This window comes from Hippocampus bargibanti, linkage group LG03 (assembly GCF_051943395.1).
Source record: "Hippocampus bargibanti isolate YZ-2025 linkage group LG03, ASM5194339v1, whole genome shotgun sequence".
Lineage (NCBI taxonomy): Eukaryota > Metazoa > Chordata > Actinopteri > Syngnathiformes > Syngnathidae > Hippocampus > Hippocampus bargibanti.
In genome coordinates this window covers 19,514,728-19,537,504 of record NC_142736.1, presented here as the reverse complement: position 1 = coordinate 19,537,504, position 22,777 = coordinate 19,514,728, and the positions used below count along the sequence as shown (strand labels likewise).

At 39.9% G+C, this 22,777-nt stretch overlaps 2 protein-coding genes across 13 annotated transcripts in view; both read left to right on the top strand.

Moving 5' to 3' along the window:
• Positions 1-28: 28 nt before the first annotated feature.
• Positions 29-6,399, top strand: sinhcafl (SIN3-HDAC complex associated factor, like). 2 transcript variants are annotated; one of them, XM_088991306.1, is made up of 6 exons: positions 29-150; positions 1,038-1,206; positions 2,293-2,392; positions 2,613-2,727; positions 3,829-3,979; positions 4,691-6,399. In XM_088991306.1, exons 2-6 carry the CDS (start codon positions 1,079-1,081, stop codon positions 4,881-4,883), a joined length of 687 nt encoding a protein of 228 aa, XP_088847432.1. In that variant the 5' UTR covers positions 29-150; positions 1,038-1,078; the 3' UTR covers positions 4,884-6,399. The 2 variants fall into 2 exon arrangements, with proteins under 2 accessions (XP_088847432.1, XP_088847430.1); XM_088991304.1 differs by having other exon boundaries at positions 3,826-3,979.
• Positions 6,400-8,045: 1,646 nt separating this feature from the next.
• scube2 (signal peptide, CUB domain, EGF-like 2) overlaps positions 8,046-22,777 on the top strand; it is a 40,453-nt gene continuing 25,721 nt past the window's right edge. For 3 of the 11 annotated variants that reach the window (XM_088992434.1, XM_088992433.1, XM_088992428.1), the window contains exons 1-7: positions 8,046-8,363; positions 8,686-8,805; positions 10,112-10,237; positions 12,282-12,416; positions 15,484-15,615; positions 15,719-15,835; positions 21,052-21,141. In XM_088992434.1, the coding sequence (XP_088848560.1) occupies positions 8,276-8,363; positions 8,686-8,805; positions 10,112-10,237; positions 12,282-12,416; positions 15,484-15,615; positions 15,719-15,835; positions 21,052-21,141 (808 nt within the window). In that variant the 5' untranslated portion in view covers positions 8,046-8,275. The remainder of the gene's footprint in view (positions 8,364-8,685; positions 8,806-10,111; positions 10,238-12,281; positions 12,417-15,483; positions 15,616-15,718; positions 15,836-21,051; positions 21,142-22,777) is intronic. The other 8 variants (XM_088992435.1, XM_088992430.1, XM_088992427.1 and 5 more) reach the window with 8 other exon arrangements.

Sequence of the window (22,777 nt, the reverse complement as noted above, 5' to 3'; positions counted from 1 at the left end):
ATGCACGCCTTATATGGTCATCGAGCGCTCGCGCGCTTCATTCGGGCTGTTTATGCTAATTATATTTTAATGTACAGCTGTATGCAGTCGTAGTAAGGAGCATGCGCAGTGCGTGACAAGAAAACTGCGAAGATTCAAAGTTTTCCTTCGGTAAGTCTCTGATTATTTCCTTATGGTTCTAGTGACATTTGTATAATGTAGTTAATGTATTTATAGTGAAGTTAAGTTGCAACGTTTAATTTAATTCACTATGTAGTTGTCTATCGTGTCGAGTGGGCTGCACAAAGAGCCGCCGACAATGGAAGTGAATGGCTGCATGGCGTGGTGCGGAGAGCGCGCTAGTCAGCATGCTAACGGCTAACAACAATGAACCATATTTGGCGCTCGAACGTGCAAAAGTTTGAATTTAAAGGGGACACCGATTCTCACGCGACGTTTCGCCTTTTGATCAACACAACCGACACAAGTGGATAATTCAACGCGAAATAAAGTTATTCTTGTTGTAACCGAGTGTTTTATGGTTCAACAAACCGTCCCGCGTAGCTTTTTGTTTCTCTGATAGACGCGACTGTTGTCTTTGCACTCGGTCGTCGCATGACACCTATTTCACTTTAATCATCACATTTGCACTTTTTTTTACACTCAAGTATGTTGTGTGTTCACGATTGTCTGCAAAAGCGACGAACAAGGTCACTTGGTGGTGAACGTCTCGTTTCGTTGCGATTTGCGTTTTAAAGTCATAGTTGGTTTTCTGTACAGACATAATTGAGCTTCATTTGAATTGCCGTCAGATCCCTTCGATTTGTGCAATAAAAAGTTGCCCAGTCCAGTCCAAGCATTTGCCTTGTGCTGTCTAAATGTGTCCAAGACTCACGCATGTTAAAAACGATACCTTCATCTTTTAACGTGTGCTCGGGGCGGGGACCGCCCCCCTGCACAATGGTGGACTGTCCCACCGTGTTCGCTTCTGGTGCGCGACTCGTCGAACAAGCTCTCATTTTTAGTGTGTATGCATGTGTGTCTTCGCCCTCGTGCAGGTTCTTTTCTGCGTGCACCGAGCTGCAAAAGAAGGAAGACTATGTTTGGCTTTCACAAGTCAAAGATCTATCGGAGTAACGACGGCTGTTGCATCTGCAAAACCAAGTCATCCAGCTCGCGTTTCACAGACAGCAGTCGATATGAAGACACGTTCCGGCTCTGTTTTGGGTAACACGTCGCACTTTACCCAGTTGTTTTTCTTGTTTTGTTTTTGCCTACCCACATGTTTTTAATACACATGTTTGTATACTTCAAGTGCGTTATGATTAAATGTGTGGAACATATATCAATTGAATTATTACCAAAATATTTTTTGCTCAAAATGTGCCTGACGTTTCTGTGCTTTTCGGTCATTTTTTAGTAGGGCTGCAAATGATTTTAAAAAATTATAAATTGTCTTTTTTTTTTAACTTAAAACCTAACTTCTTTCAAGTCATGGGTGCATAAAATGATCAAACATACAAAGGATTTTCTATGATACTGTTTATGACCTCCTTCACCCAGGTCATCTGTTCCTAAGGTCCGTAAGAGAATGTTGGTTGCTGTTTTCTAAAGTAAAAATCTATTTCTTATGTCTAAATGTCTTAATCTGATGAAACAAAGATAACCAGTTTCTGTTTTCGTGGACCAAAACAAAAGTATGTATATTTACAGTTGAGGGGGTGATATTCAGAGTCAGAAAGCCTTTCATAGTCCCGCAATGGGGAAATTTGAGAGGATTTGGAAAAGTTCAAGTTAAACAATGGCTCTAAAAGATTAATCGATGAATAGTCATTTAATAATTTATTTGTTCTACATTAAGCTGTTAAACCAACAATTGCAATTCTCTTCAAAATATGAACATGTGGTGCCTTTGAAATGGCAGGACACGCCTTCCTGCAGCACCCAGTTAGCACCTCCCAATCCAGCTTTAGCCATATGTGCTTGCAATGTGATGAAATCATTGTTAGTCCCTGTGTATCAATTCATGTTAATAAAAAATGCAACTACCAAAGACTAAATGTAAATGTCTACAGCAAGCCTCCCCCAAATGCATGTCATGTGACTACTATACTTTCCCTGGTGATAGTCTTCTGACCGGATTGAGCAAATCTGGCCAATGCTACTTCAATACAATACATTTGTATTTATATTGAACTTTTTCTCCAGCTGTAATAAAACCACATTCCACATTATTTAACATAAAATAATGAGCACAATTGTATCTGTTGCCGTAAAAAGTTGAGGAACTCTTGCTTTCATTTATATTGATAGGCTGTCTGAGGACCGTGTTGGAGATATCTGCAATGCCTGCGTGTTGCTGGTGAAGAGGTGGAAGAAACTCCCAAATGGCTCTAAGAAGAACTGGAACCATGTAAGTCATATGTGCATCTTTAGCCAGTATGTGTGGAAAATTTGTCACTGTCCTCAAGTCAATTCTTCAGGTGTCTGTCCTTTGAGTACAGATTAATTTTTCTCCTGTTTTTAGTTCAATCACCACATTTGAAAATATCTGCGACTGGAATCATTTCTGGTAAATGCATTATCTTGTTGCGTCCACTTTTCATCTTGTGTTTTTGCCTGTGTTAATACAGGTGGTGGATGCCAGAGCAGGACCAGGCTTCAAAGTGACAAAACCCAAAACGATCAAGAACAGCAACGGCAAGAAGAAAAGCAAGTTGAAGAGGCTTCAGAAGTTGAAGAGGCAAAGTTAGTCCCATTTATCTACAAATGTGTCTATCTTGGATGGCATTTTCATTATTACGGCTGTGTTTGATTTCACGACCTTCGTGCCTTATGTGAGGTTAAATCTGTCTTAATTTCGACACCTCTTTTCTTTATCCTTTGCTTGAAAGAAATAAATGTATGACAATATATAATGGTCACTATTTATTAATATACACATAATTCTTGAGATTAATATCCAAGCGAAACATTGAAATTAAACTACGCTTCCATTTGATAAATGAACCTGTTTCATTATTACAGAGCACAGAAGTGTGCCGCATATAATATCTTCAGAATCAGCACTTCAGAAGTAGGTATCTTATAATATGACACCAAAATCAAATTGCCATAAATATTTTTTGCTTGTCAAAGTTGGCTGGAACAATTTTTGCTCCGACCTGATCCGATCGGAGTACAGAAGAATTCTGAGAATATTAACTTCATTCACTGGCAGACGTGCAAAAATGTGTGCACTCCAGTTTTTGTCATTGTCACTCGAATTCCAAGACCCACAGAATATTGACTTCAATGCAGTGTAAGAATCCTTTGATTCTCTTCTTTCATCAGAAAAAAAAGAGTTAATTCCTAAATTATATTCGTCTGGACTTATATGAGCTTGAAATGAGAGCAGCTGTCCAAAATACAATGCAATACATACATATTGGTTTATATAGCGCTTTAACAACAGCGAAAGCTGGAACAAAGCGCTAACATGGAAAAAAAGGGAAATGCTGCACTCCCCCACCCCCCATGGAAGGGAACATTGCCAGAGGTCTGGCCAGCGCTTTATCAGCACCCAAGCAAGAAAAAACCAAAACCCGAAGTAATTCGGGAATGCCGCTCTGTTATATTATCAATTCCCGTATAAATTCATGAATGGCAGTGAATGAGTTAAGCTTGAAATTTAATTCGGTGTTACAAACAGTCCAGTAGTTATGATGGAAAGAGTAGATGTGTTGATAAGTTGGTGTTTCTTGGCCACGTTCAGGCATTGCAGAGCTAACCACCGTTGAGCGTTCCTGTAATTACTACATATTGTGTAAGATATCTCCTTTTGACTAAATGCTTTTGTTTTGCAAGTAGACTCTGATGCTCACAGCACCACCTCCAGCGTGTCTCCAGCCCAGTCGCCCAGCTACAGCAACTTATCCGACGACGGCTCCGACATCGAGTCCAAGCAAAGGCGCCCATCGCCTTCCGCTTTCTCTTTCTTGGACCGCTCCTACTGGAAAAGGTGAGGAATTGCAACACCAAAATGAATTTCGTTCTGTTTAGTATAAATCCCGAACACTCAACGTACTGGCAAAAATGAAAGCAAATGATTATTTTTTGTTTTGTTTTTCATTATAGGTCATTGTGGTTTTATAAGCTTGAAATATACTTTCAGTTAGTTGTACTTTTTTCTTGTTCACATTTTTTTTTCAATTTTACTTGATTTGTCAGTTTTCATTAATCACGATAACCCTGATCTTTTCCAACACTCATGGACTGGGTTTTGATGTTGCATGAATGAAAAGTGAAATAACATTTTAATTTCCTTCACTTGAAACAAAAAATACAATTTGACACCCCAGTGTACTTGTATATCAACTAGCTTAGCTATTTTTCTTTGACTCTTATCTACTGTTTATATTGTTATTGTTTTCTTTTTACATACTGTTCCCTTGTGTTCATACTGAGTATAGCACAAAGCTGAAATCCTTTGTGTGACACGGTTATGAGAACAGCACTCCGGTGTCTGTTCACGCGTCAATCGTGACAAGGTGTAGGTGAAAAGGTGTGGCATTATCAATAATCGATACTCTATTGGCAAGTCTTCGGTCTGGCAGGAAATGGTATTGGTTCAGTCTTTAAGTCTGCGATGTGAACAACCATATTTCAAATTCCCCTGTTGACAAAATATTCAACAACTGAGTGAATGTCTCCCTCCCCAAATTATCTGCAGGCAAAAGGTTTGCTGTGGGATTATCTACAAGGGCCGCTTCGGTGAGGTGATCATCGACCCCCGAGTCTTTAAGCCCTGCTGCAATTCCAAAACACAGAAGACTCTGGCGTCCACACAAGTTCCCTCCCTCCTTCCCGAAACGCACCCGCCACAACTCCCGGAGGAAAGAAACCTGGTGATGGCTCTCGTTTAAACTTACAGGAGTTGTTCAAGGAATTTGTCTCCAGTGGCAGACTTCCCCTTTCCCATCTTCTTTTGATCGGTTGGTTAGATGTATTTTTCCCTCACATATGGATATTATGTTAATGTTTGTATAGTTTATTTTCTTTTTTTTAAATATAAAACGCAAAAAGACAAAAAAAGACCAATTTAAGGGCATTAGATTTATTTATAGGAAGAGGAGAAAAATTCAACTGAATCTCATTATTTTTGGTTATCCATGTGTTTGTTGTGTAAATATTTTGTCACTTTCATACATATCAAGACTGTTCTATTTTTCCATGATGTGCATTTTGAAAAAAAAAAACACCAGCTATTTTCAATATTATTTCCCTCCCTTCTCTGTGTTGGAGTTATTCCTTCACATGATGCTGCAAACATTTATTCTGTCGTCTATTTCACTTTTTAGTAGAGTACACATGAGGGTGGATGCTAGCGACACGTTCCAAGCAAAATGAATTCAATTAGATTTAAATATTTTGCTCAAAGAAAGCAACTGTGTTGTTTTTGGCAGGTGAAGCATGTCAAGCATAATTTTTTTCTCAATACAGGTATTTGCTGCAAGTATCAATACTTGGAGCACGTTGATCTGAATAGAGGTGATTCGAAGATGCATGCAGTATGTTTCTTACCTTTTGGAGGAGAATACATTGTTTATTTATTTTGTTTGTACCGCTACCAATGAAAGGGCTTTTTTACTTGGAAATAGTTATACCCCTCGCGAACAATTCTTCACAAGAATGGGAAACAATGACTTAAGCTTTTCTATGCCATTCCAGTTTACCATTCCGATTGAAGATTATGCTCAACACCATTCAAACCATAGATGTATTTTAATTTGGTTGAAAGTTCAGGGAAGTGTAATATATTCAAAATATTATGCATGAGTGACTGCATGTGATTTGTCATGTCAACTGTCAAAAACTATGCAGACATTCTGAAAGTGCGATTTTAGGTCAGTTGCTGTCTCCCAGCGTGACATGGCCTTGGTCCTTATTCTACCAAATTGAATTGTATAAATAGCCCATAAAAACCATTCATTGTTATCGTCCCAAATGTGTTTACTGTTCATGATGCTCAGGTTGCACCGCCGTGATAGGCATGGCATGCTGTCTCTACACCCCCCCCCCCCCAACCCCTCCTTTTTTGGGTTAAGCCATCAGAACTGCTCTTGATGGTGGCAGGGTTATTTTACTTTATTAAGGTTCTCATTGAAAGGAGAATGGCTGGCTTCTTTTTAAACTGCTTGATAAGCTTTTTGGCATGTGCATTTTTGAAAGTGAGATGTGCCTTAATGAATTACTTGACCTTGTCTTCTCATGTAATTTATATTTATTTATTGCAGAAGTTTTTTTTACTGAGATAGCTGGTGTAGAGCGTTTTTTCCAAATGTTTTTGCGCACTTCCCGTAAACATGCAAACTTATAATGGTTGTTCCTCAATTTTTGTAAACTGTACCACCGTGTAGAGCTGTACTGTAATAAACTGAAATAAAATAAAACGGTGTCATTGAGATTTTTTTATGTCTTATGTTGTGAGTTGTATTTATGTTTACTGTTCTCTGAAGCTTTGTTAAAACTGCAACTGTTGTGATAGCGCGATCCTGCATAAGGATGTAATATATCTATTTCTATCTTCACCGCTAGATGGCGGCCATTAACTTGAAAAAAAAGGCAAGACAAATCCTGGTTGTATTTTAATTCGGCAATGGATGAACTGTACAGTAGAAAATTGTCAGCATTAGTCTCGTTTATTGAAAATCACAACTATTCTACCTACTCAGGGCCCATCGGGAAACAAACAAGTAAACACAAATATTCTAATACTAGTTTGGGACTTTTGGCCATAGTGTAAATGTTACAGGTTAATTTTATATGACATTCTCTAAACCTAAAGCTCTTTGTAACAAGTTGTGCAAAAGGTATTTAAATATAAAAAAAATATGTAGGCCAAATTAAAATCACTTGTAAATATTATAACTCATTCATGTTCGTCTTACAATGTAACTCAAAAACTGAACCTTCTCACTTTTATTAAATTGATGTGCAACCCCCAAATCTAATGGTTTTGTCCCGTTGTCATAAGCATCCATAAAAATGATGATTACCTGTACTTGCAAAATATACTCATATATTTACTTGATTACACTGCAAAGACCAGGTATTTAATGTTCAAACTGATGAAGTTTGTTTTTAACTGTGTCTGAGCCAGCTTTTTTGGAATGAATGCATTCGAAGTTAATGATGATTTTCTCAAAACAATAATGTTTATCAGTTTGAACGACTTGTCTGTCCAGTCGATGCAAATAAATAAAGGTTGAACACAATTTGCAAATCATTGTACAGTATTCTGTTTTTCTTCTCTTTTAACCCAACATCCCAATGAATTGTGTTTTCATATGTTGGATGTATCCGCTTCTGAACATAATCAAACAAGATGCTACTGTGACAATTATTTTATCGAAATGAATTGGTTTTCCAATTCATGTAAAATATGCAATTCTCTTAATCAAGGTGAAAATGCTCACAGCTGTGACTAAAGCTGGTTGCACAGTGTAGGCCTTCAGATGTTCTTGTTAAAAATAACTATTAAATGGGACAGATGGACCCTATACAATCAAGGTAACGTCCCTTTTCTCTTTTGTAAAACATGTATTATTATTATTGTTCCAATTGTTATTATTTTTACTTCGGATGCATGATATGACTTGTCATTGTGACTGCTTGAAGTTTCCGGTTGACTGACAAACCTGTGTTGCTAAGCAACCATTTTGTTAGTTGAGCATTTAGGTTTTGGTGCTAATTAGCAAAAAAGCCGTTACCAAGCGGAAACCTTTTGTGTTAGCTGCACTAAATGTCTAATTTTCGAGTTTTCGTAGTTTATTATTGCTGAATTTACAAAGCACACAAAACGTTTACGGCGCTTTCCATGGCCAAATTCTGTCAAGTGCAACAACACACGCATCGAACAGCATATTGATTCTTTCATAGTGAAAATATTATTTGTTGAACGGACACTTAGACTTTTATTTTGTGTAATACTACTTCCGGTAATTTTATCGTTACTACTTCACCTTGATGCTGCCCCGCTTCAAAAGCCTTTCCCTCTCTCTTTTCGTCTCCCCTGTACGCGCACACGCGCACGCCCTCATTCTCGCCCCCTTGGGCATACACACACATACACACACATACACACGCGCGCACAGAGGCAGACCCACACATTCACTATTACTCACTCCTTTCTCTTTTCAAAAGGCCCTTGTGAGGCAGATTGACAGGCTAGAATGAAAATGAGGCGGACGCTCGGTCACGACTCCAGTGCGTACGCGTCCTTTTGAGCAGACCTCTAAACTTGGATCGTATCACCATGGGAGCTATTTGGGCTACAAGGGACTTTTGTTTGTTTTTGCTCTTGTTAAATAGTCGCCAAAGCGCTGCGCTTCCAGAGATTCGAGGTGGGACTATGGCGTGCGTGCATGTGCGTGCGTGCGCTTGTACATATATAGATATACGCGTGTACGCGCGCGCCTGTTAATGTGTGCGTGTGTATGTGCCTGTTTGAGACGGCTTCTTTACGCACGCTTTCACAAGTGCGCTCTTCTTCCTTCTAATTTACACGTTTACTTTAGAACTGTGAAGCTAAACTATATATGTATTTGTTTCCAATGCGTTTATTTTTTTTCTTAATTACTTTGGCCATCGTTTTTTCCTATTTGCGTACAGCGGTTGGCAATGCTCGTTCAAATCCATGTTGACTGTGCTGTGTGGTTTTCCAAGCAGACCCATGTGCAGAGGGCAGTGATGGCTGTCACATAGATGCTATTTGTCAGACGACCCAGGGCTCATACAAGTGCACATGCAAAGCAGGTTTTAAAGGAGACGGCCAACACTGTGAAGGTAATGTGTGCACATGGCATCATATCAAGGGGACATCATGGAAGTCAATCAAGACCTCTCAAATACACTACTCAAACGCTTTTTATATACGTGCCACCGAAACGCGGTTGTAATGTGTATGAGTGTTTCAGAGTGGTTCGGTTGTGTGTGACAGTGTTTTAATCGAGGAGTGGCATTGTTGTAAAAGTTTTTTTGGTTATGTGCATTGGATCATTTCAGTTTCAATAATGTGCTTGAATGTTTTACAGTAATGTGTGAGAGTGTTGCAGTAGTACAGTGTATAAGCGTTAAAGTCAGTAGTAGGTGTGAGAGGATCTGTGTACATGTCTAAGAACATTTTAGCCGTATATATGTTGCATTTCAGTAGTGTATATGAGAGCATGTTTGTAGTTTAATGAGATTGCTATGTGAGAGCATTTAAACAGTGAACATGAATTTAAAAATGTTCAAAGACAGCATTTCCATTGGACGTATGAGAGCATCCATGGTGAATTAGGAATTAGGAGAGAGCATTTGATCAGTGGGAGTGAGAGTGTATCAGAGTTGTGGAGCGTGAGTTTCAATATGTTGTGTGAGTTTTTCATTTGCTCATGTGTGTTTCAGTCCTCTATGGGAGCCGGTGTGTTTGTGTGTGTGTGTGTGTGCGTGTGTGTCTGTGTGTGTGTGTGTGTGTGAGAGAGAGAGAGAGAGAGAGAGAGAGAGAGAGAGAGAGAGAGAGAGAGAGAGAGAGAGAGAGAGAGAGAGAGAGAGAGAGAGAGAGAGAGAGAGAGAGAGAGAGAGAGAGAGAGAGAGAGAGAGAGAGAGAGAGAAACGGAGAGAGAGAGAGAGAGAGAGGGAGGGAGAGAGATTCGTTTGCATTTCGTTTGCTGGATGAGCACAATTCAATGTTGTGAGTGAACGTTTCAGTAGTGTGTTATATTGTTTCACAATAAAAAAAGAGCTTTTCAGTATTGTATACATAGAAGTACTGCATTAGTTAGAATTTGAGCATTTCGGTCGTGAGCATCAGTAGTGTGAATGAGAATGATTCATTTTTTTTGTCCCAGAGAGCATTTCAGTAGTGAGTGTGAAAGTCAGCAGTGTGGATGTGAGTGTTTGAATATTGTATGTGAGAATTTTTGTTGCACACACAAGAGCTTTTCAGGAGTGCGTATGAGAGCATTTCAGTAGTACGTGAGAAGAATTATAGTATGTCCTTGATGCCCCCCTCTTAACATAGCATCATTAGCCCATTCCTTTTGGCAAATGGGCCGTACTGTACTCCTGTTACTTAAGCTCAATGATTTATGTGCTGCTTACTCCCTAGACATTGATGAATGCGACTTTGAGTACAATGGAGGCTGTGTACACGAATGCAACAATATACCAGGAAATTATCGCTGCACTTGTTACGACGGCTTCAATTTGGCTCACGATGGTCACAACTGTTTAGGTAAGATCAGCTGGGGGCCATTTTGATGGCACACATCACATTTGTGTTGGCGCCGTACAAACTTTCTCACACTGGCTCGGGAGTTCTTTTCTTGCTTTGAAAGTCACACTCAGAGAGAAAATGTAACCTAAGACAAATAGTTTTGGTTTTGTTCGTGCACGCTCAAAAGTCAGATAAATATTTATGTCTGAAATGATATGAAAAAGCTGTATTCACTGTATGTTTGGAACAAGCAACAACACAATGATGTGATGAATTTGCATTTGCTGATTCAGCTGAACGAATGAATCTCAACCAGGGAATGTCCAAACTTTTTCTACCAAATGCTGCATTCAGAGAAAAAAAACAAGCAATGCAAGGGCCCCTTTGACATTTCAGTTTTATTTACCATTGTAAAAAAAAAACAAATGCAAAATTTTAAAACGCCCCCCCCCCCTCTCCAAAATGCCAGGAAAAGCCTTGTAGAACACCCACACTTTATTTCGGGGTTAATCAGAGTGCCGGCTCACATTTAACTTAAAATGTCATTGGTTAATTTTGATGGAAGGCATATCATCTGTTACCAGAAGTTGTGAACACTTTTGCAACCACATCAAGTCTGTAATTAATTTTTACTTCCCTTCTGCAAAAGATTAAAGTCCATTAGGAAATTCTTGGAAATGTGCCACACCACAGAGAGTATTGTTAAAGGGGCAGTCAACCCAAACATTTTCCTTGAAGGAATATGTTCTATGCAGCCCCATTCATCTAAACACGACATTCTGATGCATGTTGCAAGTGTGGAACATATAAGTAAGTTAAGCTGCAAAATCATTCTGTTGTTTATCTATCTCAGGCAGAGAAAATGATCTCACTGTTCACTCAAGTAATGATCAATTACGACTCACCTTACTTGAACCTCGTGTAACTGTGAGATTATTAAAAAAAAAACACAAAATATATCAAATTAAGCATCCCAGCGCTCTCAAGCGTTTACACCTGTCAAAGCTTCTGTCGTTCTCACAGTGATGTACGCACACTCACGGCCAATAATGAAGTGCTCGCAAGGGGTGACACCTGCAGACTACCAAATGAAAACATATATTTCGATGGTGTTCGCATAGCTAGCTAACTAACAGCATGTCGCAATTGTGCTGAATGAAGGTTGACGCAATCTAAGGCGTTCGGGTTCTTATGTAGCGAAATAGGACCGACTTATCCAAAATGTGTTTTGTGAAGTCATTTTAGCCACGTCCCCTAAAATGGGCACACCTGAAATGGTGAAAATTCAACCACAAAGTCCACAACTGCATGCTACTTAGTTTTCTGTCTTGTTTTTAGGAACTAGCTTTAATCTATAATGTATTAACTCAGACGACGTGCAAAATGTGTCCACTCCAGTGCCAGGGTTTTTGTCATTTTCACTCAAAATATAGGACCTACAGAATCTTAAGTTTTAGGACTACATAAACATTTAATGCAGTGTGACAAAGCTTAGACTCTCTTCTTTCTTCAGAAAAAAAGTTTATTTCGAGCTTACTTAGTTGTAGAGTTATCTGCCTTGAAAGTAGGGGCAGCTGAACCAAATATAAATGCTGCCCTCTCGTGGGATAGAAAACATTGCCAGAGGTCTGACCGAAGCTTTAAACGCACACCCCTGCGAGAAAAAGACAAAACCCGAACAAATTCAGAAATTGCGTCATGATTTTCAATTTCAACGGCAGTGAATGAGTTAATGGCAATAAATCCACCAATTCACCTTTCATGGTCTTGAACAAAACTTGTACAATTATTTGATCATTGTTGGAAAAAGGTTTTGAACTATTTTTTTAACTTGGTCTGATTTTATGTATCACAAAACAACTGGCATTTCACCAGTGGTATGTAGACTTTTTACATACATTGTATATATAGTCGGCCCCGATTTTTTTCATTTTAGTACTTATATACCACCGTCTGCCCAAAAAAACTGATGACGGGCCCCAAATTCCCTCTCGCCCGGGTCATGGTTTGGACACCCCTGGTCGTAAACACCTCCATGAATCCCTCCGACTTTGAATTTCAGATGTGGATGAATGCAAGTTCAACAACGGCGGCTGCCAGCACACTTGTGTCAACACTATGGGCAGCTACGAGTGCCGCTGCAAAGACGGCTTCTTCCTCAGTGACAACCAGCACACGTGCATCCATCGCTCTGTTGGTGAGTGTGCAGCATGCCAACTACATGCATGCACTTATGGATGCAAAGCAGTTTCACTCTTTAGCACATATCTTTCATATTTGGTGCCCAAACAATCAGGTGGGCAAAGAAATCTATATGAGTGATCTTAAAATTTATAAAAAGTGAGGTGGGGATCTATTTTGGCACATAGACAAATCACCGCCTAAGACAAAGATACATGTAATAACATTCAGGCATTCCTCACTAAATAACCCCCCCCTCCGCCCCAAAATTGGCTGATTTTTGCCCATTTTCCTTTGTTGTTAAGATTAAAACTGTTCTGTCTGGAGTCCATGTTTTATTCTTATCAGTGATAATGGAACAAAAATGTGTTTATTTTTAGATTTTTAATTAAACAGCCAAAGGATCAGATTTTGGAATTTTATTCCTGCTAAATATCTGATTCAGTTTCAAAAACATCCATTCATTTTGTTCTACCTCTTATTCAGCCTAGTGTGTTATTTGTTCTCACTACTAAGACATTTTAGGGATTCGCTTGTGCCACATTTGGCCTACTAGTTGCAAACGTGACTGGTAAACTATAGTGTTACACGACTTGGCCCAACGAGTCGGCATGTTTTGAAAGCCATCTGAGCATTTATTTGCTTTCCTTTATTTCTATGTGCGGGTCCACGTATAGTACTAGTACAATCCTCACTTGGAAAACAATTCAGCACACCAATCGAGTGGCTGCGTCTTACTGAACATTTTTGAACCTTTTGGTCTTATACATTATTCAATATCAATTCTATCTAGCAATTGATTCGTACTTGAAGGCCAAAGGTGTCTTTGGTCATTGAAAAAAAGTCTGACAAAAAATGTAAAACACAAACATGTACACGTGTAGAAAATACCTAACATATTCTTTGTCCTCTGCATAGAACAACTCATAATTGTGTATGAGTGAAATGAGTAAGGAGGTGAACCTTCACAATGTAACTTTATGAATGTCAGTACGAGGCCGGACATGCTTCGCTGCAATAAAATTGGCAACTTGTTATCAAAATACTTGAATAAATGATCAAATAACTTCATAAACATTGAATCTCTCAACATTTAAACTTTGAAGTGCGTTTTTACGATGCTTGTGTTTCATCGCGCGTGAGAAATTCTCACCCAATTTCAAGACTTTGATAGCCTTGCATTGTCCTCGCTATTCATCTGCGGCAGCATCACGCTGTGGGAAAAAAGGATGTCTGCATCCCGAGAACAAAACAAGTTAATAAATGCAACTCTTGCCCATATGTGCTCTGTGTGACACATTACATTGGAGCATCTTTGTGCTCTCCACTCCATTGGTTCCTGATTGGTCTTTTAATTCTCGAGGACCTGTCCACTCAGTTGTGACCCATCTTTATAAATGCATTATATCTGATTTTCCTGCTGAAATCATCAAGCCCAGTAGCGCACACAAGAGGCATTTGACTTTGTGAGTGCACGCAACTCAATGCGCTTTACACTAAATAACAGTTTGGAAAATAGTGAAGAAATCATCACTAGTTTAAAATTACTGTCAAAATAAACAAGTGAATTACGTTTCGTGTATACATATAAAAACCACGGCAAGAGGTAGACAGATAATATCTAACAATTCTCACAGTCATATATTCTTTATCCTCTACGTGGAATATGGATGACCTTAGGATGGAATTCAAACATCTCAATAAGCGTTATTCTGAATCTTAATGCAGGACATGACATACTAAAATATGATTGGCTGATGCAAAAAGCCGTGGTTTGCGCAGATCTCAAAAGCGATTCATATTAACGATTCAATGAACAGTGTAGGGCGACGCAGTGAGCAACTGGTTAGCACATTCTCTTTGCTAATGTGTGGCCTGCGTTTGGCTGGCAACCAGTTCAGGGCATACCCGGTCTTTTGCCTGAAAAAGATAAGTGGCTAATGTAATGTCGATAAGCAGTATCATAAGTTGCCAGTCTTATACTGCTCCCAGGTAACCAAGGTGTGTTTGTTTAATTTAGTTTCTTCTTTTCCTTTCGGCTTTTCTGTTCAAGGGGTCGCCACAGCGAATCAGTGTCCTCTATCTTCCGAGGTTTGATTCACGTTTGTTTTGGCCAAGCTTTTACGTCTTCCTGACCCAACCCTCTGTATTTATCCGGGCTTGAGACCGGCACTAGAAGACACTGGCTTATGTCCTCTTGTGGTTACAGAACAAGCAACTCGATGAACTTAATAAAGATGAAGATGCTCAGTAAAACGCTCCCAAACACAAAATGGTCACCGGCACAGCAACATTCAAAAAAGCAAAACTATGCTCACCATTTGATGACAATGCTCTGATCTTACCGTGAAATGGGTAACTTGTTTAATTTAGTTTAATATCATACATATTTTTCAGACGTCCAGGTAGTCGAGTGGTTAGCGCATCGACCTCACAGTGCAGAGGTCATGAGTTCAAATTCCGCTCCCTGTGGTGGAGTTTGCATGTTCTCCCCAGTTCTGAGTGGGTTTTCTCCGGGTCCTCCCGTTTCCTCCCACATTCCAAAAAAATACATGGCAGACTAATTGAACACCAAAATGTGTCCCTAGGCGTGAGTACGAGCGCGAGTGGTTGTTTAGCTCTGTGTGCCTGCGATTAGCTGGAAACCGGTTCAGAGTGTCCCCGGCCTACTGCCCGAAGACAGCTGGGATAGGCTTCAGTAACCCTCGCGAGGATGAAGTGGTTCGGATAATAAATGAGTGCTATTTTTCCTCATTATAATACTTAAATACAACCATTTTTGTTGTACTTTTGGAGAAAACAGAGACAGATTAATGTCATTTCCATCAATTTCAATGGAAAAAGGTGATTTGAGATACAATTACTTTTTACTTTTGGATGTAGACATAAAATGAATTACATTCATATTTTGAGGTACCACTGTATTTCTTTAGCTGTTAATGACAAGGCAGTTAATGTTTTTGGATCGTTCCAAAGCGTGAGAACAATCAGCCCTGGGCTAATCTCTAAGTGCTTTTTGTGTGGAGTTGCTCGCTCACTGTAGGAGTCGAGAGAGCCTCATTGTGTTCCCCTGTGCATCCTAGAGGGCCTCAACTGTATGAATAAAGAGCATGGCTGCGCCCACATCTGCAAAGAGTCACCCAAGGGAGGCGTGGCCTGCGAGTGTCGCCCAGGGTTCGAGCTGGCACACAACCAGAGAGGCTGCATATGTACATGTGAATCTTTCTCTATACCACAAACCCCACAGATGCACATGCATTTGAGGGCTTCGGATTGCTGACTGTGTGGCTCATAGTTGCCTGTTGTTGACCCCCGTAGTGACTTGTAACCATGGCAATGGAGGCTGCCAGCACACCTGTGAAGACACAGATAGTGGCCCGATATGCAAGTGTCATATCAGGTACACCCTGCAGCCTGACAGGAGGTCGTGTGTTGGTAAGTCTTTTTACCTTCTATCCGTTATTGTATACAGTATGTCATATGTGCGCGCGCACGCACGCACGCACACACACACACACACACACACACACACACACACACACACACACACACACACACACACACACACACACACACACACACACACACACACACACACACATTCACATTCACATTCACATTCACACACAAATGGCAATACTGTCCCATGTTAAACTAGCTAATATCTATCTATCTGTCTATCTATCTATTTATATTTATAAGAAATACATAATGACATGTAAAAACAAACAGTGGAACCTCTGTTTTGAACACCATAGGCTCTACTTTTGCAACCGTGTTAATCCAGGGTTACGCATGGCATATCTCTGTTCGAAGACGGGTTAGACCCGCGAGTGATTTCACAGATGAGCACATAGGGGGTGGTCCGCTACTGTGGGACCAGTCATGACCAATCAAAATCAAAGCAGCACCTTTCACTCTCTGAAATGTTACTGGTGTCACGAAAGGACGGCCATGATGGAAGCACATCCGTGCCGTGGCAGGCTTCCCGCGTATCTGTGCCACCCAGTGGGATGATTTAGAAGATATACATACTGTAATACAGTGATCCACTGCGTTTGTTGTTCGTTCTTGATCCACCACACATGTCAATGGAGCTCAGCATCTGTCCGCCTGTGCGTTAATCAAATTTAAATTATTAGTGTCAAACATGACATTTTCTACCTTTAATAACTGAGCTAAGTAACTTTTGCAGAATCACTCGTACACTTCATGACACATCTCTAGTAGACTGAAAATCTACAAAATAAAAAGATCCTATAGTTTTATCCCTCACACAAATTTCAATGCTTATTCCAACTCACTTAAACTTATCAGAGTCCGAGTTCTGGGAGACAATTGCAGAAAATCACTGAAGAACCACAAAGAGGACTCGCTCTCGCAGAGTTCTCCAAATGCATGCTGACTTTTAGCTGTTTATTTGTTGGTCCTAGGCTGACATTTACTGTAAAACTGACACAGAACAAAAGGGAAATGGAAATCCAGCAAGAAGGATATAAAACATTTTTTAGCATGTTGAATAAATATTCAAACTTACGGTTGTGTTAGTGGGCCAAAAGTTGAGCTAGAAGAGGGGCAACACAATCACTTTATAACAGCACTGTTTGTTCAATACGTTTGCTGAATTTCCTTACATATGAAGACAAAGAGTCTATGCTTACACAGACCCCAAGTGGGATATCAAGGTTAGTGAATAAATGCTCAAATGGCTTTCCAATGTTAATATTCTCCTCACAACTTTGTGTATGGAATGATTATTATGTTCTCAAGTACATTGTATGCCAGTTTCAACATATGATAGCTTGCCCATTATACAGTATCGCTGTCCAATACAAAAGCTGCTAAAAGACCAGTTTGACAAAGGCAGAAAGACTGGCCAGTTGTTTTAAATTCAAAATTAGATTATTTAAAAAAAAGTCCTAACTTTGTGGTGAAATGTTCTAATTTCCGAGTATTTCAGTCAATTAAATCTGATGGCTCAGTGGACGGCTGGTTACCATGTTAAGTCTCGCAGGGCATAGGTGCAAGGTTTGATTCCGGCTCCAGCTTTCATGTTTGGAGATTGTATGTTCTCCCTGTGCCTGTACTCCCACATTCTAAAAACACACATGGAACACTCCTAATTGTCCTAAGGTTTGAGCGTGAGCATGGATTGTTGTCCATCTCTGTGTGCCCTGCGATTGGCTGCCAACCGATTCGCGGTGTACACCGCCTACTGCCCGAAGACAACTGGGATAAGCTCCAGCATGCCCGCGACCCTTGTTTAAACCTGATAAAGATCTGGCAAACCATCACTTGTGTAAATGCCTCACAATCCCCCCTAGATTAATATTCCATTATAGTCGGAGTTGAAGATGTAAAAATCACGCAAACCTCCCTGCAGGTCTCTCAAGTGTGAATCCATGGTGCGCAGACCATGCAGACGCAAATGTGCAAAGTTTTATTGGATATCACATCCTAGACTTTCCAAAGATACCAAATATGTCAAGAATCGTTTTGGGTGAATGTGTATGAAGCTGTCCAAAAAGGCACCCAGAATATTTCCATTTGGTGGAATGGTGCAGCTATAAAAACAGATATTGTGAGTGGGGCTAAGGATCTTTTCCAACCTCAGACCTACACAGGGGAGAAGGAACAGAGCAAAACTGCTTGTCAAAATACTTTTTCAGTGTGTTTTGTCATATTTCTTGTCAAAATAGAACGAAAAGTCCACCGCAAGTCGATGAGCGCACAGGCCGGGAGCCAGTTTAGTTGCAAACTATGTTTCTTTAGTCAAGCAGAGATTATTTTGATGAATGAATGAAAACACGGTAGCGGGGGGGAAAGCTCTCTGAGTGGATAGGGATCAGGCTGCAGATATCAGGTGATATCTTTGCTCCACCGTGGCGGGTGTTAAGTTTGCGTGCGTGCATGTGTGTGTGTGTGTGTGTGTGTGTGTGTGTGTGTGTGTGTGTGCGCGTGCGTGTGAGGTCCAAACATATATCTGTACAGACTTCGCTCCAAATTGGGTCTCCTGTTGTGCTGAGATCGCTGCACACACACAACACAGCCAAAAATCGCAAGTGTAAACAAGCTGCAAGACGACCACCGATATCAGTGTTATTTTGGATTCACGATTTTTTTTTTCAGTTGTTGACTCGCAACATACAGACAGACGAAAGTAACGCATAACAAATTACTGCTCATTTAAAGGACAACCGACATCACTTTTTTGTTTCCTAACTGACATCAGAAAAACGTTTTATAGCATCTAAAATACCCAAAACACGCAGTATGATATTTTTAGTCAAATGCAAAACACCAATAAAAATGACTTAAAGTGTCCAAAATCTCCAAAAAAAAAAATGAACCCGGAAGTGGCCAGTTTCAGAAGGTCCCACCCCCTTGTTCGTGGCGTCACCCCAAGACGTCTTGCCTTGCTGGAGAATCAAAACAATGTCTTCAGATTCGGAGAATATGCTTTCTTGTTACTCATCCAGTTATGAATATGATTCAAATAGTTCTGGAGAGGAAAGCATACATGTTTGCAATCGATTAAAGAATTTATTCCGTGCCATTTTGAGGCAATGGGGGGGGGGGGGGTGAATGTAGCACTAAAAAGAGGCAGAAAATGGCGACAAAGCTCCGTGTAAGGAATTAATCAGCCCGTTTCCACAGGCTGATTGATTCCTTACACGGAGCTTTGTTGCCCTCTTCTGCCTGTTTTTGGTGCAACATGAAATTTTCAGGCGAAACAAGTACAGCAAAATGCATCGACGTGATGGAAGGACTGCTACAATGTCTCCTTTTTTCGGTCAGGGGTGTTCCTTCAGTGACATCGGGTGAGGACTCGTCACCAACTCAAAAACAAGACTTCCGGAATATTCAGCGCGAGTATTAAAACGTAAAATATAGCTATATGTGATGGAATCTTTGTAAAATATGCTCAGTAGAAGTCATTTGAAGCCATTTCTCAAATTATGGACACAACTTGTCCGGAGACGTCGGTTGTCCTTTAAAGCACGGTGGACATTAGCTATAGATTACTGCAAGGGGGCTAACTCCATATTTATCCTTTTCTGAAGTGAATGGGAATATTGTATTGCTTTTGTAAAATTCAAGCGTTTGAGTTTCCTGCAAAATAACAAAAGTTAGGCCACTCTAATTGGAAAGCAACCAGTCCATGGCGTTAACCCGCCTTTCGTTCAAAGTCAGTTGGGATAGGCTTCCGCTCATCATGACTAAAATCAACGTAAGATGGAGTAAGCCCTCTTTTGTCTGGAGAGGCTCAAACCTGAAACAAAATCTCAACCCAATGCGTCCCTCAAAATAGCCTTCCTAGTGTCACAATGGTCTCGATAAACCTTACATTCATCCTATAGCAGCAGGCAAGTTGCGTGCTTTGAAGCAAACAGAAAAATAAAAGCGGAATCAATGGAAAAAAAACACTGTCAAGGAACTAAGAAAAAAATAATTTCCTTAAGTAAAAAGCTGTATAATACAGACATTAATGCTCAGTCTCAAGGCAAGCCACTGAATCATTTCTTTTAATTTGGTGATCCATTCTTTCTGGCTTGGTGTCTTGACAGCAATCAATTGCTTTGTCATGATTTACCTTTTTTTGTGAGCAGACAGAAAAAGAAAAATGATACTGTATTATTACTCTTGGCACTCGACTTCCCAGTGTAGAGTGGGTAGAAAACATCTACACACTCCTATTCAAACACTGGATTGTTATTTTTAACATGAGTCCCAGACAAATTTTCAATTGCAAAGGACAGTTGAACTAAATGTCTGTCTAAATGTCTGCACATGCTTTTAAAATTGGGACATTGCTGTGTTCATCACATACAAACTCAATTGAATTGGGAATGTCACCTGCCACCATTTGAAATACTACCTCTAAAATCAAAATCAGATATTCTGTTTGATTTTTCCCGATATTTTCGTTCTTTCAGAAGCGGGAGGGTTTAGTGATGACATGGTCTGCTTTTTCGAACTGTTCATATTCCCCTCCTCTTGTCTAAGATTCCATCTTAAGAAAAAATAGTCCCAAAGCATGATGCTACCAACACCATGTTTCTCTCGTAAGTATGGCGTTGATAAAGGTTTGAGCAGTTTTGTTTTTGTTGTACAAAATAATGTGGGATTGTCCAAAACTTTTACGCTTTTCCAGTGTAATCAGACTATGCAAGACATTTTATTTTGAAATAGCAGCCAACACTTTAGTCACACACGTCAAGAACAGCTAACTGAAACATCTGAATTTGCTTTGTGGTTAATCAGTGGCACCTCCTCAAGGACGACGAGTTTATATGCTTACATTTGAATGACCGCTATATGTTATTCCGACCACATCATTTCAGTTTTTATTTGTACATACTGTCCCTCTCAATAAATAAACAGACAGACCGACAGACAGACAGACAGATAAAACCTTCTCAATTGGTTCATAAACGTCACTGCTCACATTAATATTGGGAACACTTTTAAATGGTTTATCTCAGTCCTATGTTTTGGGGCATCACACAAATCTGGCATTTGAACAAGGGTGTGTAGGCTTTTTCCATGTTTGCTGTGTGAGTAGAATGGCTACTACTTGCTTTGTTTTTCCCAAGCAGTTTTGTGTGATTAGTAAGTGTGTGCCCTAAGCTCTAAGCTTTGTGTCGCAGAGCGAGACGAGGCCACCACCGAGTCGTCGGACCACAACGCCACGTCCTTCGCCGAGGTGGACAAACGGGTCAAGCGGAGGCTTCTGATGGGTAATATAGCAGTCAGTCCATTGGCTTGTGTGATGGCATACGGAGCTGCCAGGAAACGCTGGGCGTTGAAGAGGCAAAATGTCTAGTAAACCAGAGCATTCCTCAGCCTTTTGAGCAAACTGTGAAATGACTGCGCGCTCGCCGTCTCGCCCACTGCTTCTCCCCTGAAAAATATGCACTTGTGACAGTGTGGCACATTTCACATTTTGCTTCCATTTGGGAAGGCCCGTGTGTGAAAGCCTTGTCAGGACACTTTGGATTTGACAAATTTAAAGGTCATTCTTTACATGTTACTCATAAAATGTTGCTAAACGTGTGGCTGCCGTATAAACAATTTCAAGTTCATAAGCAACCGTAAATAAAACAAAGGCGACACATAATAATAATAATAATAGTACAGTAATAATAATTAGACCTCCTCTCCTATTGAGTGATTGTTGTCCAGTCATCATGTAATTCGTTGTCACGTTATAGTTATGGTTTCTCTTCGGACTAAAACCATGTAAATAATTGAATTATTACTTATACATACACATTGAATGGAGGCAGAAGTCAAAGAAAATGGTTGCACTATCTTGCCATGAACAAAAGCAATTCAATTTTGGTTCAGCTTTTATAACAAAAAAATGGAGTTGATTTGCTTTAGTGGGCCACAAGAAATGATATTGATGGCCGGGTCTGAGCATTAAGTGTGAGACCTGTGCATAGTTGGAAGGAGTGGCATCTGTTATATTATTCAGTATAACCTATGTTTTCATGATCTGTTCATTCCAGATTGTCTGAGTAAACTTGAACGGTACAAACTTTTCAATACAAAAGAATGTATAACCAATTCACTACATCCAGACACCACAAAAATCCTTGGATGTTTTTTGTTCAACATTAATGTAACAGCCTGCCAAATATCAACCCTTCAACGTCATAGCGCATCATAATCTCACTACATTTAATTGAGCCCGATTGTGGTTTATTTAGCAGTCACACTCAAACTATTTTGAGGTTGTTAATGTATGACTGTGAAATAAGTCATCATGCGGTCCAAGAAATAGTGGTGAAACTTTTATTATCCGCTGTGCTTATATTTAGAAAATCAAAATTCACCTGAGGTTTATGGTTTTGACTTGTCTTGCCGTCTGTTGAATTGCATAAAAAAATATGTAATTCACAAAACACTTTGGGTCAATGCAGATCAATAATGAATAGCCCATGAAAAACTGAATAGTTTAAAAACTAGGGCACATGAAAACTGAGGTTCCACTGTTTATTAAAATGCATCCTTGATTAATCTGCATAACACTTGAAATATTAACAAAGTCGACATAATTTCCAAACGCATTAGTGGTACAAGACTCACTGACTCTTGTCCTGACAAGAACAACGTGCTCTTTGCGAGGACAAGTTTAAGCCAGTGCAACGAAAAGCTGATGGAGCATTTATTCCATAGCCTTAACGTCAAAGTTCCATTTTCTAGTATACTGTACACTTTATCCTCACCAGTATGACAATTTAGTGCCATAACAGCGCCTGTAATGTTTTTTGTTTTGTTTTTCACAACCGGGGAGTTCCAGATTTGGCCAGATCAGAGATCATTCAGGTGGGTATCAAGGACTAACGGATTCATTTTCCTTGATATCCA

What these genes read in the sequence shown, in the direction of transcription:
- sinhcafl (XM_088991304.1), top strand. Translation starts at nt 1,079, where the DNA reads ATGTTTGGCTTTCACAAGTCAAAGATCTATCGGAGTAACGACGGCTGT. An exon ending in ACGTTCCGGCTCTGTTTTGG is followed by an intron (nt 1,207 to 2,292) that starts GTAACACGTCGC and finishes TTATATTGATAG; the next exon opens with GCTGTCTGAGGACCGTGTTG. An exon ending in TCAGAAGTTGAAGAGGCAAA is followed by an intron (nt 2,728 to 3,825) that starts GTTAGTCCCATT and finishes TTGTTTTGCAAG; the next exon opens with TAGACTCTGATGCTCACAGC.